Source organism: Macaca thibetana, chromosome 3 (genome assembly GCF_024542745.1).
Source record: "Macaca thibetana thibetana isolate TM-01 chromosome 3, ASM2454274v1, whole genome shotgun sequence".
Taxonomy (NCBI): domain Eukaryota; kingdom Metazoa; phylum Chordata; class Mammalia; order Primates; family Cercopithecidae; genus Macaca; species Macaca thibetana.
Genome location: NC_065580.1, coordinates 146,151,564 through 146,171,207, shown reverse-complemented (window position 1 = coordinate 146,171,207; position 19,644 = coordinate 146,151,564). Strand labels below are relative to the sequence as shown.

The 19,644-nt window shown below is 51.7% G+C and overlaps 3 protein-coding genes across 3 annotated transcripts in view; 1 reads left to right on the top strand and 2 right to left on the bottom strand.

Moving 5' to 3' along the window:
* Window positions 1–19,644, top strand: part of PRKAR1B (protein kinase cAMP-dependent type I regulatory subunit beta) — a 329,737-nt gene that overhangs the window by 86,769 nt on the left and 223,324 nt on the right. The window lies entirely within an intron of this gene.
* SUN1 (Sad1 and UNC84 domain containing 1) overlaps window positions 1–19,644 on the bottom strand; it is a 160,355-nt gene that overhangs the window by 84,602 nt on the left and 56,109 nt on the right. The gene's annotated exons all lie outside the window — the stretch shown is intronic.
* Window positions 5,604–19,644, bottom strand: part of DNAAF5 (dynein axonemal assembly factor 5) — a 55,795-nt gene continuing 41,754 nt past the window's right edge. Inside the window, exons 9-13 of the mRNA XM_050784311.1 lie at window positions 19,320–19,467; window positions 16,872–17,022; window positions 15,920–16,076; window positions 11,219–11,410; window positions 5,604–6,538 (exon numbers count right to left, since the gene is read on the bottom strand). Of these exons, the coding sequence (XP_050640268.1) occupies window positions 6,402–6,538; window positions 11,219–11,410; window positions 15,920–16,076; window positions 16,872–17,022; window positions 19,320–19,467 (785 nt within the window). The 3' untranslated portion in view covers window positions 5,604–6,401. The remainder of the gene's footprint in view (window positions 6,539–11,218; window positions 11,411–15,919; window positions 16,077–16,871; window positions 17,023–19,319; window positions 19,468–19,644) is intronic.

Genomic DNA, 19,644 nt, shown 5'->3' with positions numbered 1-19,644 from the left:
GGAGAGGCTCCAAGAGCACTCAGGCTGAGCTTGTGTCTTCCACACTTAGCCAGGTGACGGTTTTTGAAGTTTGATGTTTTTCATTATAAAACACTTATGCAGAATTCACACATACACAAGTAGAGAGAACAATATAATAAATATAAAGATCCTCCATATAGTCATCATTGATTCAGTGATTTAAAAAGGACTGTAGGCTGGGCACAGCGGCTCACGCCTGTCCTCCCAGCACCTTGGGAGGCTGAGGTAGGAGGATGTTTTCAGCCAAAGAGTTCGAGACCAGTCTGGGCAACATAGTGAGAACTCGTCTCTACTAAAAATAAAACATTAGCTGGGTGTGGTGGCGTGTCTGTAGTCCCAGTTACTCCGGAGGCTGAGGCGGGAGGATCACTTGAGTTCAGGAGGTCGGGGCTGCAATGAGCTATGGTGGCTCCACTGCCGTCCAGTCTGGGTGATAGAGTGAGACCCTGTCTAAAACAGAAAAAAAAGTACTGTAGAACAGCTTTGCCTGTTCTCGAGTTCCATATAAATTATATGAGATGCAGTCTTTTCTCACTGGCCTGGTATCTGTGAGGGCTGTCCCCGTTGCAGTGTGCCCTATCATTTGATTGCAGAATCATATTCTGTTGCATGGATAGACTGCAGTTTGTTTATACATATTCATTACTGTCGATGGACATTTGGGTTTTTTTCCAATTTGGGGCTAGAATAAAGCTGCTATGAGCACTTGGTTACAAGTCTCTGCATTTTCCTTTCTCAATAAGACAACTTTTGTTTGTTTGCTTTGAGATGGGGTCTTGTTCTGTCACCCAGGCTGGAGTGCAATGATGCCATCATGACTCACCGCAGCCTCCACTTCCAGGTCAAGCGATCCTCCTGCCTCAGCCTCCCAACGTGTTGCGATTACAGGCATGGGCCACCACACCCTGCCCAAGACGACTTTCTGATAAAGCTTTGGCTTTGACATCCTGAACACCCTTCCCTGGGACAGGGGTTCACGATACAGAAGAAACAAGTGTCCTGACTTGTGAGCTGAGAACAGTATCAGGTGTCAGTGAGGCTTCGATTACAGGTTAGTCTCAGCCGAGTTGTTTTTGACTGGGTAATAAATACGTGCACTAAAAGTAAATTCCACGGTACTGAGAGGAGTAAATTCCATGGTACCAAGAGGTAAACACTGGACTCCCACTCCACTCCCTAAGGCACTCAGGTCCATTCTCTAGAGGCCTCACTGTTTAACTGGTTTCTTTTGTCCTCTCCAGAATTTTTTTATGCATATAACCAAAATAGGCAGCTCCCTTCTGCTTCCTGTTACGGATGGGGCATTCGATTCACAAGGTTGTGATCTTTTTTTTTTTTTTTTTTTTTGATGGAGTCTCACTTTATCACCCAGGCTGGAATGCAGTGGTGAGATCTCAGCTTACCACAACCTCTGCCTCCCGGGTTCAAGCGATTCTCCTGCTTCAGCCTCCCAAGTAGCTGGGATTACAGGTGTGCACCACCACACCCAGCTGATTTTTGTATTTTTAGTAGAGACAGGGTTTCACTATGTTGGCCAGGTTGGTCTCGAACTGCTGACCTCGTGATCCACCTGCCTTGGCTTCACAAAGTGCTGGGATTACAGGCGTGAGCCACCATGCCTGGCCTGTGCTCCTTGTTTTTTAAAATTAACAATGTGTTTTGGTGGTCATCCCATACTGATATAGAAGGCTATCTTTGGCTACAAAAAGGTGAGTGTTTTTTCTTCAACCAACCAACTCCCACCCTCGAGTAACCTCAGCTCTTCGTTTAGGTCACAGAAAGGAGATTACAAAGGGAAGTAGAAGTTGCCTTTGAATCGCAGTGTAGGTAAGAACAAATAGATGAGTTATTTTTACTTGTTTATTTTTTTGAGATGGAGTCTCACTCTGTTACCCAGGCTGGAGTGTAGTGGGGTGATCTCAGCTCACTGTAACATCCATCTCCTGGGTTCAAGCAATTCTCTCACCTCAGCTTACTGAGTAGCTGTGATACAGGTGCCCACCACTACGCCTGGCTAATTTTTGTATTTTTAGTATAGATGTGGTTTCACTATCTTGGCCAGGCTGGTCTTGAACTCCTGACCTCAAGTGATCCACCAGCCTCGGCTTCCCAAAGTGCTGGGATTACAGGCATGAGCCACCATGCCTGGCCTATGACAACAGCTTTTTGTTTGTTTGTTTGAGATAGGGTCTTGCACAATCGCCCAGGTTGGAGTGCAGTGGTGTGATCATAGCTCACTGCAGCCTCAACCTCCCAGGCCCAGGAGATCCTCCACCTCTGCCTTCCTACTAGCTAGGATTACAGGTATGCACCAACATGCCTGTTTTTTTTTTTTTTCTTTTCTTGTAGAAACAGGGTCTCCTTATGATTCCCAAGCTGGACTCAAGCGACCCTCTGACCTTGGCCTCCCAACGTGCTGGGATTACAGGCAGAGCCACTGTGCCTGGCGACAACAGCTTTTTGAGCTTCAGGAACTGAAGCCTTTGTGTCCTTGGGTTAGGCAAAGATTTCTTAGATACAATACCAAAAACACAATCCATTAAAAAAGAAATTGATAAATCAGACTTCATTCAAAATAAAAAGCTTATCTTCTTCAAAAGATGTTGTTAAAAGAATGAAAAAACAAGCTATAGAATGAGAGAAAATATTTGAAAAGCATATATATATATAGATAGATAGATATATAGATATGAGATAAAGGACTTGTACCAGAATATATGAAGAATGCTCAATATTCAGCAAGAACACAACCCAGTTTTGTCTAAATGGGCAAGATATTTATATTAGTCCATTCTCACATTGCCATAAAGAACTAATTGAGACTGGCTTGCTTATGAAGAAAAGAGGTTTAATTGACTCACAATTCTGCACGGGTGGGGAGGCCTCAGGAAACTTCCAGTCATGGCAGAAGGTGAAGGGGAAGCAGGCACATCTTCACATGGCGACAGGAGAGAGAGGACAAAGGAGGAGGTGCTACACACTTTTAAACAACCAGATCTCATAAGAACTCACTATTACGAGAACAGAAGGGGGAAATCCACCCCCATGATCCAATCACCTCCCACCAGGTCCCTCCCCCAACACTGGGAATTACAGTTCAACATGAGACTTGGGTGGGGACACTGAGCCAAACCATGTCAGTATTTAAAAAGACTCTTCACCAAAGATGCTCAGCATCATTAGACATTAGAGAAATGCAAATTAAAACCATAATGAGATACAACTACATACCTATTAAGATGGCTAAAATTAAAAACTGATTAGCGAATGTATTGGCAAATACGGGAGGAACTGGAATTCTTGCACAGGGCTGGTGGAAATTGTGCTACCACTCTGGAAAACAGATTGGTAGTTTCTTAAAAATTTAGTATACATCTACCATGACTGCTATTCTACTAGCTGTTTATTCAGGAGAAATGAAAGTACCTATCCATACAAAGACGTGTGTACACAAATGTTCGAAGCAGCTTTATTTGTAATAGCCAAAACCTGGAAAGAGCTCAAACACATGTCGACAACTAAGTGGGTGAACACACTGTGGCTCATCTATAGAATGGAATATTATGCAGTAGCAAAAAGGAATGAACTATTGATGGACACCACAACATGGATGGACCTCAAAACTGCTGAGTGAAAGAAGCAAGACAAAAAAACGTACATATTGTATTAATCCATTCATGTATGATTTCTATGATTTACAAATTTTTTTTTGGAGACAAGGTCTCACTCCCCTTGCCCAGGCTAGAGTGCAGTGGTGCAATCTTGGGTCACTACGGCTTCGATTTCTCAGGCTCGGGTGATTCTCCTATCTCAGACTTCTGAGTAGCTAAGACTATAGGTGTGCACCACCATGCCCAACTCATTTTTAAAATTTTTTTGTAGAGACTGGGTTTCCTAGTGTTTCCCAGTCTAGTCTTGAATTTCTGGCCTCAAGAGATCTGCCCTTGGCCTCCCAAAGTGCTAGGATTACAGGCGTGAGCCACCACCACGCCCGGCTCATTTAAAAAATTTTTTTTTTTTTTTGAGATGGGGTGTTGCTCTGTCGCCCAGGCTGGAGTACAGTGGCTGGATCGCAGCTCACTGCAAGCTCCGCCTCCCGGGTTCACGCCATTCTCCTGCCTCAGCCTCCTGAGTAGCTGGGACTACAGACGCCCGCCACCTCGCCCGGCTAGTTTTTTGTATTTTTTTTTAGTAGAGATGGGGTTTCACCATGTTAGCCAGGATGGTCTCGATCTCCTGACCTCGTGATCTGCCCATCTCGGCCTCCCAAAGTGCTGGGACTACAGGCTTGAGCCACCGCGCCTGGCTCATTTTAAAAATTTTTGGTAGAGACGGGGTCTCCCTATGTTCCCCAGGCTGGTCTTGAACTCCTGGGCTCAAGTGATCCTCCCCACTCAGCACCCTAAAGTGCTGGATTTTACAGACGTGAGCCACCGCACCCGGCCTATAAAAATTTCAAAGAATTAAGTGGAGAGAGACGTAACGCCTCTTGGGTGTCTGTGAACCCTTGTAGGCTGGGTTTCCATCTTTCTCTGAACACACGCACCTGTGGACGTGCCAGGTCCCTGGGAGCTCCCTTTACAGATGTGTAGAGATGGATCGGCGAGTGCTGATGTCTCTTCCTATGCTGTGGTCCCAGCATGCAGGGTGAGGGACGGCCCAGGGGCTGGTGCACCTGCGTCCGAGGGGTCGAGGGGCCCCTCACGTGTGTCCTCTCGGGCAAGCTCCCTGCCATTCATTTCTGGTTCTTGTGACAAAGACGACGGAGGCTTGTGCTGGATGGGAGCTGGATGGGAGCTGCATGGTGCACAGGTGGGGGACCTCCCAGTCCGCAGCCTCAGAATCACTTGCAGGGCCGACGGCGGCCCACCAGTCTCTGCCTCAGTAGGTCTGGCCTGAGGCCCTGAAATGTGCATTTCCAACAAGCTTCCAGGTGAGGCTGCTGCCACTGGCTCCCTTGCCACTGAGGACCACCAACCCAGGGGCTCTCAAGGGCCCTTCAAGGACATGGCAGGAGCCACAGAGGTCAAAGGGCACACAAGGGAGAGGTGGAGGACCACCCCTGAGGGCCCCTGAATCCCTGTGGCCACCAGTTACAGAAGCTGGCGCAGGGAGCAGGCATGATGGCGCAACTCTGAAGGGGACCAGAGGGCAGCGAGGGTGTCTAGGGAAGGGATGTGAGTCCATGGGGCAGGCTCAGCCACACATGCTGACCTCCCAACCCAGACACTCCAGCTATCCCCAAGGCTGACCTCCCCCGACCAACCCAGACACTCCAGCTATCCCCAAGGCTGACCTCCCCCGACCAACCCAGACACTCCCCAAGGTTGACCTCCCCCTACCCAGACACCCCCAAGGCTGGCCTGCCCCTACCCTGACGCCCCAGCCCCTCTCCAGGTGAGTCCTATGGGGCCCTCCTTACCAGGGTGTTGCCTTAATGTGTTGGGAGCTCCTGCCCCCTGGTGTCCAGAGAGGGCACTAGGCCATCCCTCAGAGGAACCCTAGAATTCTGGAGGCTGGGATCCCTGCCTGACATGTCGGTTAGTTACCAACCCACAAAGTCAGGCATACACAATCATTATAACAAATATTTTTAATTAAATTTTCAAACATGAAAGTATAAATGTATTTGTTGAAAAATATATACAGCATTTCCCCCTTGTGTGAACACAATGGCTTACGGTAACAATACCCACTTACAATGAGATCTTTTAGGCACTTGGGTGTAGAATGTGCGAGAGGGAAATACGATTTTACTTTCTGGCTACCTATAGGGGCAACCAAAATTACATCTGATGAAATATTCTGTTTTCAACACTTTCAGCATTACTGACTTAAAATACACGGCGACTGGATATATAACCTTTAAAGTCCCAGTATATTTAAAACAGGAGAAATTCGATAAGTTGTTAAGATTCCAAATTCCTTTTAGTCTGTTCACGGAGATATTAAATTTCGGAAGACAGAACCCAAAAAGAGATTTCATTTCTTTATAATCACTTTGGCTTTTTTCTTTTTTGTTAAATAGGTAAAAACTTTCTTGGTGGGCATCTAAGCAGGATGGAACTGATGATCCACGCACCCAGCTGCACATGTGAGGCATAAAAACTAAGATGATGAGCAGCTGTAATTTACTTTTAATTTCACATCAGCTGTAGACGTTTGGGAGACCGCTCGCTGAACGGAACAAATCACATAAAAATGCAGAATCCACTCAGAAGCTGTTATTCCAGGGGAAGAGCGGGCAGGTGTCCCGAGGAGTACGTTCTTGCTGTCACAGTCTCACTGCTGGCACAGAGGTACCTTGTTTCTGCGATTTAAAGGCCACAAACTCCGGCTCAGGTGGGGATGCAGGTGTGCTGTGGCTCGTGCTGGCGTGGTCACTGCGTGGCTGGCACGGCCTGCACATGCTGCAGGAGCTGCTCACAGTAGGTGGCCGAGCGGTGCTTGTGGATGACAGCCTCCGTCTCCCTCACCAGGAGATCTGGGAACAGCTCACTGCCCTCTTTGAGGACCTCTGTAAAACAGCAAAACACTGTGAACATGCCAGAAATAAACATGAAACCAATCTTATTTCTCGTGCAAATCAGCTTCGTATTAAAGTCCAGGCATCCGTAAAAGCATTTTCAAATGACCTGACATTGTGGGGTGGGTACACAGTAGTCACAATGTGGATACGAATGACCTGATCCTGCTGGATGGGTGCCCAGCAGTCATAATGTGGATACGAGCGACCTGACACTCTGGACGAGTGAACAGCAGTCATAACATGGATATGAATGACCCGAGTCACGACGTGGAAACAAGTGACCTGACGCTGCACGGCAGTCACTACGTGAATATGAGGAGCCTGATGCTGCTGGGTGGGTGTACGGCAGTCACAACGTGGATACAAATAACTTAAAATTGCCTCCTGATAGTTGTTGGTAGACCATGAAATGAAATGATGTCCTGCAGAGTCTTCAGGTGGCATTTTTGGCCTCAGAAACAGGTCTCGCAGGAGCAAATAAACAGGCTCGGAAAAATAGATGACTTTCTTATCCAATTTGCTGATGCCAATTCACCTGCTGCAGTGACTGCAAACCTGCCACGGGCCAGGCACCACGGACACAGCCGGAAGTGAGCCCACGCTTATGGAGGGTTCATCACGAAGCAGTGGCCGATGATGAAAACCAGGAAGGCAGATGTGTTGGGGCTCGTGGTGGTGTGTGTGATGGGGGCAGTGGGAGCTACAGGGGTGAGGCCAGCAGGGGTTGGGCATGTCTAGCTGAGGCAGGAAGGGGATGGGGAGCCTATCAGATCTGCTGGGAGTCTAGGAGAGGGTCCAGGACCCCAAGGTCTCTGCCTTCAGTCTTGAGGACAGATGGCCACTGAGCCACTGAGGGTGGGGGGAACTGGCAGGCAGAGTCGGGGAGGGGGGTAGCAGCCCAGGGTTCGGCACCAGGCAGCTGCACTCATGTGTGGAGCTGAGGGCAGGGTGGTGTGGAGGATGGCGTGGAGCATGGTCTGGAGGCCAGGAGAAGAGCTCTGAGGCAGCAGTGCAGACACAGCAGGAGAGCAGTGAGGAGGCCCACATGGGCGAAGGAAAGACCAGGAGGCTGAGCAGGAGCATCCCGCAGCAGCGGAGGGCGCGTGGCCGCCAGCTGTGCCTGGCGCTGCTCAGAGGTGCAGGCAGGTGCATGGCTGCGGATGCCTGTCACGGGCCCCGGGCCGCGAGGGGTAGCGTGGGCTGCTTCCAGGGAGCCTGGTGCCAGGCGGATGCACGGTGGGGGAGGGGGGGGGTGGCGTCCAGGGCATCTGTGGTTCGTTTTTTTAAAGACAGGAGAAAGAATGGCCTGGACCACGCAGTGGAGAAGGGAGGTGCCCTGCGCAGTCCTGAGGAGGTGAGAGGGTCGGGCTGCAGGCTGAGCTGGTGCACAGGCACACCGGTCTTCTTGGTCTAGAGCAAGGTCCTGAAGGTGAGTGAGACTGAGGCTGCGGGTGGGGGAAGCTCAGAACTCGAGCTGATGGTGCACAGTGCAAGGCAGGAGAGCCGGGAGGGAGTAGGCAGTGCTGGGATTTGCCAGGGAGTGTGGGGATCTGGGAGTGCGGGGTGGATCTGGCAGGACGGGCTCTCCCAGCGAGGCCTGCAGATGGGCTGCTGTCCTCCTTTTAAACAATTTCCAATCGGACTCCAATTTGCAGTTTCGTTCCATGACCCGCAGCACGGGCCGCGCCACGGGTCCATGGGCTCTGGGGCTCCCTCACTGGTTGACAACCTGATTCCATGACTCAAGGCAGGGACTCCCAACATGTGCTCCAAGGCCCTCGGGGTCCCCAGGACCCTTCGGGGGTGAGTCAAAGCCAGGTTCGTGGTCACACGCAGAGCACGCCCGGCCTGCCTGTCACCGTACTCACACCTGCGCAGGTGCGGGAGCAGCTAAGGCCTGCACCCCCCGCCACACTCACCCTCACGCACACGGTTTCCACCCGCAAGTGGGCACCAGGTGCCCGACTTCACACTGAGGACCAGGGTCGTGCAGCCGAGCTGCTTTCCCTAGGAAGAATGGCGGACGGACGGGCAGTGCACCCATGCTAGCTGTGCGGACACGGATCGGTCAGAGCACGGCGTGAGTCCCTCACTGCCACGACAACCGACAGGGTTTGTGGCCCAGGATACGAGTCAAGCTTTCACACAAAAAATCAGAATTATCCAAAGCTTGTCCCTGCCGCCATAAGGCTGGACTCTTCTGAGACTGGTGCCGACTCAGGAGAGTTTCTGACGTCGCATAACATGACGCAGTCACGTCAGGAAGATCCGAATTTCTGAGGCCGCAGGACTGGACGTAGCCACGCCATGATGGTCCGAGTTTCTGACCATGCCTGACGGGAGGTAGCCACGCCAGGAAACGAAAAGTGGCCACACCAGGAAGATCCGGCATCACGTAACGAGACGTGGCCACGCCAGGAAGATCCGACATTGCGTAAGGGGACGTAGCCACACCAGGAGTGGGAAGTGACCACACCAGGAAGATCCGGCATCGCGTAATGGGACGTGGCCACGCCAGGAAGATCCGACATTGCGTAAGGGGACGTAGCCACGCCAGGAAGTGGGAAGTGGCCATACCAGGAAGATCCGGCATCGCGTAATGGGACGTGGCCACGCCAGGAAGATCGACATCGCGTAACAGGACGTAGCCACGCCCGGAAGATCCGACATCGCGTAACGGGACGTGGACACGCCAGGAAGATCCGACATTGTGTAACAGGACGTAGCCACGCCAGGAAATGGGACGCAGCCGCAGGTCCACGTAGTATTTCCCAAATGAGGTCAAAAGGCAAAGCCAGCACACTCAGGCCCAAAGCTTCCTCACAGCAAAGGCAACAATGAGCGAGTGAAGGGGCAGCCTGCGGGAACGGGATGGGAGACCGCATCTGCGAACTGCCGCCTGACAAGGATTAATCACTGGAATATATGAGGAGCTCAGGCTCAACAGGAGAAAATCTAATAATCCAATTAAAAATGGGTGAAAGACCTGAATAGACATTTCTCACAGGTTAGCATGGAAATGACAAACAGACATCTGAAAAGGTGCCCGACACCACTGCTCCTCAGAGAAATGCGGAGAAAAACTACAGGGAGACATCCTCTCACCCCAGTTAAAATGGCTTCTATCCAAAAGACAGGCAGAAACAAGTCCTGGCGAGGATGTGGAGGAAAGGGAACCCTCTCACGCTGTTGGTGGGAATGTAAATTAGTACTGCTATGGAGAACAGTCTGGAGGGCCCTCAGAAAACTAAAAATAGAGCCCCATAGGGCCCAGCAATCCCACTCCTGGGCATATACCCAAAAGAGAGGAAATCAGCCTGCGGAGGGAGACCTGCACGCGCATGCTGACTGCCCCGCTTCCCCACAGCCAAGGTTTGGAAGCAACCGGGCTGTCCGCGGACAGAAGAACGGAGAAGGACGATGTGGCGCGCACACAGTGGAATATTATTCAGTCATAAAAGAAATGAGATCCAGTCACTGGAACAACACGGAGGGAAGTGGAGGTTGCTATGTTAGCTGAAGTAAGTCAGGCATAGAAGGACAAATTCCGCATGTTCTCATTTGTGGGAGCTAAAAATAAAAGTAATTGAACTCACGGAGATAGAGCAGAAGGATGGTTCCCAGAGGCTGGGAAGGGGAATGGGGCCAGGGGGAGAGGTGGGAATGGTTAATGGGTACAAAAACAGAATGAGTAAGAGCTAGTATTTGATAGCACAACAGCGTGACTATGGTCAACAATAATTTATCACACATTTGAACATAACGAAAAATATCACTGAATTATTTGTAATACAAAGGGTGTTTGAAGTGATGGGGACCCCATTTCCCCAATGTGATTACACACACTGCATGCCTGTATCACAGTACCACACATGCCTTATAGACACCTATTGTGTACCCACAAAAATTAAAAATACAAATTTTATGTTAAAGCAAAGTCATTATATTCACCATCACAAAACAAAAAAACAAAACAAAAAAAAAAAGAAAAAGAAGAAAAAAAAGCAAATCATTACATTTCAAGTGCGAGATGGACCAGCGGATTTTAACACACTGAGCGTGGAAGGCTCTGTGGTTGTGACCTCAGGGCCCACGCTGTGAGTGACCTTCAAGGGGCAGTCCATGTCGCTGTTGGCGTGGTATCGAATAAGGCCCACGCCTATCTGAAAAGGCTACTAAAATACTCTTCTCTTGTCCAACTACACCTGAAGCCACAGGCGAGGTCAGCTTATTTTCCACGTATTTCAACCAGAGCCATACACATCATGACTGACTGTATGGAAGATGTGAAAGTCCATTGTCTTCCATCAAGCTACACGTTTAAGACATTTGCAAAAATTGTTCTTGCAGATGATTTTGTTTCGGAAAATACTTTTCAAAAACAAGTCATCTGTGTCAATATATACTAGGCTTACTTTATTTTAAACAATTAACAAATATTCTAGAATGCTTTCAATTTTGATTTCTGTTAGAGGAAATGTCAGCGGCTATCACCACAAAGACAGCTGCTCTCAGGGGTTGCCAAGAACTCAAGTGTGCGCCAGGCTGGAGCTGAGGCCCCTCCTGTGCCCCAGGGCCCTGTGGCCAGTCACACGGCTCAGCTACAGAGGCCCGTGGCAGGTGCTGAAAGCAGACATCAGAACGAAGGCCAAGCCGTCGGAGTCTCACCTAAAATCGCATCCTGGATGGCCCTCTCTGGATCGTCAAGGTGAACCAGCAGCTCTCGGTACAGGTACTGGACACTGCTCTGATAGTAGGACTTTCCGTCAGCACCCTTGACACACTGCAGCCAGGTGACCAAGGTGGAGGCGGCTGCCATCCTCACGTCGTTAGAAACATCGTCTAGGCGTTTTAAGAGTTCTGGAAGGAGAGAGTGAGGTGTGTGAGTCTAGAGCAGATACTTCATGTCTAAACGTCCACAAAGGCGTTTAGTTCGCACTCCCGTGGGGCACCTACCCTGGGGTCCTAGGAAACCCACACCTTGCTGGAGACTCCGTGCATCTCGAGCCACATGCAAGGTGCTCCTGGTGCCCTGGGACCCCTGAACCCCAGCCAACAGAGTGGAGGTGGCCCAGGCCCTGCTGTGGCCCCTACAATAACCTGCCCTGTGGGTGCAGCAGACCCAAGCCCCGCTGTAGCTATAGCTGTGTGCTCACCTGGCCTCCATCTCCCCGCAGCTGTGTGCTCACCTGGCCTCCACCTCCTGCTCCCAGATGCTCAGATCCCTGAGCTGGCCGCCCTCCCCAGCTCCGACCCTGCCCTCCCACCAGAGCTGAGGACTCACTGACAGACAACTCTCTACTGTAGTCAGTTTTCTGCTGCTGAAAAGAGAAGGATGATCCTTCCTGATGGGTAGAAACTTGTAAGATTAATGGATATAATTATTATCAAATTTATGCTTTTTTCACATCATCTTAAAAAAATCTCTGGCACCCCCTTCTGTGCATCATTTGGAGATTTGCAGACGACCGAGTTGCAAAACCATCCAGAGGCCCGTCTTCCCGACGCCGGAGGCGCGGCTGCCTGCGCCTGGCACGCGGCCCATCTTCCCTCTGCAAACACGAGGGTGGGCTGGGTCTCTGCTGCTTTTGCAATGTGGAGGGCATGATCCAACCTCAGCAAGCGGTTCCTGCGTAACGAAAGGCATGAAAAACATCCAAAGTTCAGGCCGTCGCACCAAGCCAGGCTTTGAGACAAGTGGTACCCAGCGGGTTAACTCCTGGGAGATGCCCAGGTGCTTCCCTGGGGGTGCTGGGCCCTGAGGGTGCTGGGCCTTCCAGCCACCAAACACAGGACCAAGGAGAAAGGTGCGGAGGGTGCTGGGCCTTCCAGCCACCAAACACAGGCACCAAGGAGGAAGCCGCGGACAGCATCCAGGCATCACGGTGCCAAACCCTGAAGCAGCCCTGCACAGCGGGTATGCTCACTGCACGGCAGCTGCCCTCGCTGCACAGAGGGTGATCTCATTGCACAGCGGGTGATCTAGCTGCAGGGCAGGTGTCCTTGCTGCATGGTGGGTGCCCTCACTGCACGTGTCTCAGGAGGAAGGACGGAGTCAGATGATCAAGTCACCCAAGGTTGGCCCACTAGCAAACGTCTATGGGCATGGACAGGATCCTCCAAGGCCTCCTGCTGGCGCGGCCGACTGTGGAATTGCAGAGTGGCATTGGCTATTGTGTTTTTATGATGATCACTCCCTGGACGGCCTGCAGGTCCACTTTTGTACCAGTTTAGGGTTCCCTTCGTGCACGACTAAGCCAGGCAGAATCGGCTCACACTGGCCTGTCTGCTGTTCGCGTTTGTGTCTGCCTGTTCTGGGAGGCCTGGTTGCCTGTGCTCCCAACTCAGGACATCCTTCCCTTCCCCGCCAAGGAGGCCATGATTTGTCCAACACTCCACCCTGGGAAGCCCAGAGCTGGCACTAATGGGCAAGGAGCCTCTCAAGGAACCTTTTGTAGTGAGAATAACCACACAGGAGGCTGCAACCCAGACGCCCAAACGCGCTCAGACACCCAAATGCGTGCAGCCTTTCCGCTGGCTCCTGTTTTAAAAAGTGAGTGAACTCCCAACAAATCGCACGGGTTGAACTTGTTCCAGAGTCAGCGGGAACAGGATGTTTATTACTACAAGAATAAAAACAGAAAAGCAAAGGTGAAAGAATGAGTGAGAAAGGCACCCGGACCTCAAGAGTTCAGCAGGAGGCAGTTTTTCTGCCCAGCGCCGTATGTACTGTGAATCCAGGGAACTCCACATTCCTGGCTTTCGCTTCACTAACTCTGTTTTCAGCCACATTCAGTCTAGAGTTGACCCAAAGCACAGAGTGTGAAGTTCTGATGTCTCCGTTCATTTCCAGGAATTAGTAGGAACCATCTTTTAAAAACTGCTAAACATTTCTGGCATAAATACACAAAGTATAGATAATCACACAAACTAGAGATAATCAGGAAAGCCGGAGTGGCTGCTTCCCGCCCACTCCATCCCCCTTCCTCCCTCGCTGGGTAACTCCTTTCCTGAAAGTAGCGCCAGCACGCCATCCCTGTCGCTCTGGACTTCCCAGTGATCGTTCCCGTTTCCGTCTGTTCTTTATTCCTGCTTGTCTTGTTTCTCAGCTTGTTTTTAGTGGATGTTACTCTTTCAGCTTTCTGAAGATCTTAAACACACTTCACAAAAGGTAACTTTGAGGTGGTTCTATTATTAACGCTTCCTTCCCGGGCTGGGTGCGAGGCTGCCCTTAGCGCCGGGTCTCCGGTGTTCTGAGGCAGTGGTCCCCAGCTTTTTTGGCACCAGGGCCTGGTTTTGTGGAAGACAATTTTCCATGGATCGGGGATGGGATGGTTTCGGGATGATTCATGTATGTTACGTTTATTGTACACGTTATTTCTATGATGACTACATTGTAACATAATGAGATAATTCTACAACTCATCATCATGCAGAGTCAGTGGGAGCCTGAGCTTGTTTTCTTGCAACTAGACTGTCCCATCTGGGGACAATGGGAAACAGTGACAGATCATCAGGCATTAGAGTTTCATAAGGATCGTCAACCTTGGTCCCTCACATGCACAGTTCACAATAGGATTTGGGCTCCTATGAGAATCTAATGCCGCTGCTGATCTGACGGGAGGCAGAGCTCAGGTGGTAACGTGCGCAATGTGGAGCAGCTGTAAACACAGATGAAGCTTCACTCGCCCACTTCTCACCTCCTGCTGTGCAGCCTGGTTCCTAACAGGACCCGGACAGGTACTGGCCCATGGCCTGGGTGGTGGGGACCCTGTCCTGAGGGGTTTGTGTGCAGGCTGCCCTGAGTGAGGGGCTCTCTGAATTCATGACTCTGTTCAGTGCTGCTGCTTTTTGGGAGCTTCGAGTCGATCACCTCATTCCCCTCCCCAGCGCTCACTCTCGCCTGGGGTTGGTCTGGGGTTTGGGCTCCAAGAGGCGGTGACACTGAGGCTGTGCCCCTGGCCCCACCGGGCTGCAGGGTGGCCCGGCCCCGTCTTCCCACAGGCAGCTCCAGCTACCCCACCCTGAGGGCACTGCTTAGGGGGACCCTGCAACCCTTAAGGACTCCACTCCCGGCCATGTGGAAGCTGAGCCTTGTCACCCCCACCCAGTGCTGGTTTGGAGACCTCTGCCTTGCTTCTTGCTATGCCATTTAATTTGTGGTATTTCATGTCATTGCTGTTTGTTCTCATAGTACCAACTTGAACAGAAGTCAAAGAGAAGCATTTTCTACTTTTTTTTTTTTTTTTAGAGATGGACCAGGCTGGAGTGCAATGATGCGATCTCAGCTCACTGCAACCTCTGCCTCCTGAGTTCAAGTGATTCTCCTGCCTCAGCCTCCCAAGTAGCTGGGACTACAGGCGCCCGCCACCACGTTCAGCTAATATTTTATTTTTAGTAGAGATGGGGTTTCACCATTTTGGCCAGGATGGTTTCAAACTCCTGACCTCCTGATCTGCCTGCCTCAGCCTCCCAAAGTGCTGGGATTACAGGCGTGAGCCACCACGCCCAGCCACATTTTCTACTTTTTTCTATAAAACAAACCACTGTCAAACTTAAATACAGTAGTCCCTTGGTATCTGTGGAGTTTGGTTCCAAGAATCCACTCCCTCCAGGATACCAAAATCCTCAAATGCTCAAGTCTCTGATAAAAAAAAAAGGCATAGTATTTGCACACAACCCACATACATCTTCCTGCACACCTTCAATCATCTCTAGATTACGTTTAATGCCAAATACAATGTCCCACACTGTCCTTCACACGGGTTCAACGTTGTTTTAATGCCAAATGCAGCGTCCATGCGACGCTTCCTTCACGCGGGTTCAACGTTGTACTCGGTGCTCAACACACTCAAGCTTTGCTTTTTGGAATTGTGGAATTCTGCCCCCCAAAACATACATATTTATATATGCAAATATACATACAAATTTGTGTTTGTACGTGTTAATGTACAAACATGTATATATATAGCCATATATATCTTTCTCTCTCTATATATATACACACACGCACACACATATATCTACTTTTAAAGACAGGGTCTTGGTCTGTTGCCCAGGCTGGGTTCAAGCGATCCTCCTGCCTCAGCCTCCCGAGTAGCTGGGACTACAGGTGTGTGCCACCAGTCCTGGCTAATTTTTAAATTTTTTGTTGAGATGGGGTCTCACTATGTTGCCCAGGCTGCTCTCAAATTCCTGGGCTCAAGCAATCCTCCTGCCTAAAGTGCTGGAATTACAGGTGTGAGCCACTGCACCCTGCCCCAGATACTTTTGATCTGAGGTTGGCTGACTCCATGGATGCAAATGGAACCCAGGGATACGGAGGGCCGACTGTATCTACATAGGCTGTGAACAACAGAAATGTCCTACCAGGATAAATCTTGATGAGTTTCTCTGGATCCGTCATGCTGCCCGAGGTTTTTAAGAACGTGTTGATAATACGGCACGAAATCAGTCGTGTCATCTGTGAATCCTCCTCCAGGGTGGTCAGGACCTGAGGCATCAGTGTTTCCTGCACGTCCTGTATCTGCAATCGGCAAACACACACGACGTGACTCATATCTGTCCTGGGGGGGCTCACCATCCGTGCACTCCTGCCTGGAAGGACTTATGGGGCTTGAAAGCTTTACCTAAGAAGTACGCTTGAATCTTGATTGTAAAATTTAGATTTTGAGCAATTTTTAACTTGCTTACTTGATTTTTAAAAAACACGTACACTGTTTACAACTCCTGGGTGAGGCACTAACCCTGCACCAGGGTAATGGCTCGCCTGGACCCCACTGATGTGGGGCTTGCAGCTGGAGCACCAACCGCACCACCCTGTGTGTACCAGGAGGTGGCGCTCACGTCACGCGGGCACAGGGGCAGCATCTTCCCGCTGGGCGGTGGCCAGGACGGGGCGGGCATCAGCGTCTGTTTTCTGACGCCTGGTCCCAGCGGGAAGTGTTCACAGAAAAGACGTGGAAAGCCCCGGCCTGTCCTCTAGCCTGGATCCTGGGATTCGACTCCTGGTCTTGTAGCCAGCGTGGGGCCGCAAACCCGAGAAACCCCACACTCATCCAGGGCAGCGAAACCCGCAGCACACGGGGCTGGCCGGGCCCACGGCCGGGCTCCCGCTCTCTCGCCCGCTGTCTGAACCGCGGCCCCGCTGCTGGCTCCCACCCTGCTGCGGCCAGTGTGGGGAGAGACTCCGGGGGTACAGGCCCCAGGTGGAGGTGCAGCGGCTGCCTCCCCACGTTTCTGCTGTGGGAGTCCCGCCGGGCGCCGGGAAGCCCGTGCAGTCCCCGGCCACTGTCCACCGAGCACGCAGGGAGCCCCGTACCTGCTTTGCCGACAGGACCTCACTGCTGGTGAGCGCCCAGAGGCAGGACACGGCAGCCGTGCGGATGGCCGCGGCTGTCCTCCCCGCGTGCCACTGCAGATTGGGGGCCAGGATGTCCTTCGTCACTGTCTCGAGGTAGCTGGGAAACTGCCTGGAACCGGAGCAGAGACGGCAGATGAGGAGGCTGGACAAGCACTCGGAAGGAATGTTTCAGTCTGGGGATGAATGGGGCTGAGGGGGAGCCAAACAGGAAAACGAACTCGACCCCAAAACACGAGGCCCCTCCTCCTCTCAGGAGCTGCTTCTCATTGTGAAGTGGGAGGTTCCTGCAGACCCAACCCCACCCGGGAGACAGCGGTGCCCGTGCAGCTGGCCTCTCCTGCGGCCAGAGAAAGAAAGCCAGAGGCCCTGGGCCGAGGGTGCACTTTTAGCCTCTCCCACTCCTAGCTCCAAAAGGAGGCTTGAGTGGCGCCTGGGCAAGGGCAGCCGTGGTGGTGTTGGCAGCACCCAGTGAGCCCCTTCCCGTCTGCATCCCTCCCCCAGAAATAGGCTGTCTCTCCAGCTACATAACCCTCCGTCCAGAAAGGACAGTCGCTGTGGCTTCAGAGAGGCAGGATGGGAGGGCCACAGGTGCGGAAACAGGCGGATCACGAGGTCAGGAGATCGAGACCATCCTGGCTAACACGGTGAAACCCCCTCTCTACTAAAAACATAAAAAATTAGCCGGGTGTGATGGCGGTCGCCTGTAGTCCCAGCTACTGGGGAGGCTGAGGCAGGAGAATGGCATGAACCCGGGAGGCGGAGCTTGCAGTGAGCCGAGATTGTGCCACTGCACTCCAGCCTGGGCAACAGAGCGAGACTCCGTCTCAAAAAAATAAAAAAAATAAAAACCAAACGGATTAAAAAAAATCTTTCCTGCCTATTAAAATAGCTAATGAGTTTACTAAAATCACTGCCATCTCAACACTTTACTTCTCCTGACACCAACCGCCTTCCACAAGACACTGTTAGTGCACTTTCTTTGGGAACTCAGCCCGGATGTGGAAGCTGTGCTCCGCAGTTAACTGCTCCTGGGCAGAACCTGCCCCACGGTTCCTCCCAAAATACAGGCAGGCGTGAGTTCCAGAGGGAAGGGCCTGGACCCTGCTGTGTTATCTGCATGGTATCTGCACAAATATCAGCCTGCAAGCTGGACGGCTGTCACGGCTCTCTGTTCATATCTTTCTATGGTCCGTTCTAAACCCTGAAGTTTTTGAAGACAAGCAGGAAACAATATTTCCTGCAGTACGACGGGCGGGCTGAGGGCCGAGAGCAGAGATGAGGGTCATGAAGGAGAAAGTCTGAACGCTGGATTCTTTCCACGTGAGGCTCCGGTGTGTGAACTGCTTTCCACTTTGACGCGTTTGCTGCTGGGGCGGGTCCCGGTGCTGATGCAGCCAGATCCAGCTGCACAGGTGGGGGTGGGACCCAACTGACGGCACATTTTGCTCATAACAAAGTAAGCGGCAGGGCTCTAAGAGCTGCCTCAGCAGCAGCACCCGGGCGGGGCCTCTTCCTCCACTGCCCCTCCCAGCGCTTCTGGGGGGCACCCGTGTTTCTGGCCCTTACTTCAAAGCCGTACAACTGGAGGCCCTAGGCCCTCGGTGTCTTACTGTCACCTAAAAGTTCTTTTTTTTTTTTTTTTTTGAGACGGAGTCTCACTCTGTCCCCCTTGCTGGAGTGCAGTGGCCGGATCTCAGCTCACTGCAAGCTCCGCCTCCCGGGTTCAGGCCATTCTCCTGCCTCAGCCTCCGGAGTAGCTGGGACTACAGGCGCCCGCCACCTCGCCCGGCTAGTTTTTTTGTATTTTTTAGTAGAGACGGGGTTTCACTGTATTAGCCAGGATGGTCTCGATCTCCTGACCTCGTGATCCACCCGTCTCGGCCTCCCAAAGTGCTGGGATTACAGGCTTGAGCCACCGCGCCCGGCCACCTAAAAGTTCTTTTAGATAATAGGGAGGTATTTCTACCACTTTGACCATCAGTAGTAATTGAATCAATTCTTTGTTAGGTTTGAAAAGTGCCTGAAGGCTTTTAAAACAGAGGACGGCTAATACATAAGCTATTAATAGTTAATGTTCCCTAAAACTTTTTCATTCACTGGAATTTTAATGGCCACACGGACATGACTTTGACTTAGTGTTTCTCTGTGCATTCCCTGCCGAGAGCCTGTGTTTACCCAGTGAGGATGGACAGACTGCTCCGGGGCCAGTGAAGCTCAGGGGTCATTGCATACGCCCACCTTAGACTGGGTGTGGGGAACCTCTTGCCCAGAGAGCTGTTGGGGAGGGAGTTAGGACACTCTGGCCCACCTTAGACTCACAGTGGAGGAGGGAGGTGGGAACCCCCTTGTTCAGCGAGCTGTTGGGGAGGGAGATGGGGGCCGTGCAGAGGCAGAGCCCAGACCTACCCCTGGGAATCGATGGTGTCCGTGGCTCTGAGCAGCACAGTGGACAGGGTGGAGAACAGCTTCAGGCGCATCTGCGGGTCTCGGGAGGGCTGCAGACAGGCCCTGAGCGTGGGCATGACGTGTGGCAGGGCTTCTCCTAGGGCAGGGCCTGCAAGACACAGCACAGGCTCCTGTGTATGGCCCTCGGGAGACGGGAGGTGGCCCCGTCCAGCACAGGCCCAGGCACGGGCGCTCCCACCTGGGAGAGGACACTATTGGCCACCACCTCCCCCTTCCTCTTTCTGAATCAGTGAGGTGATTATCACAGAAAAGCAGCAATCATGCT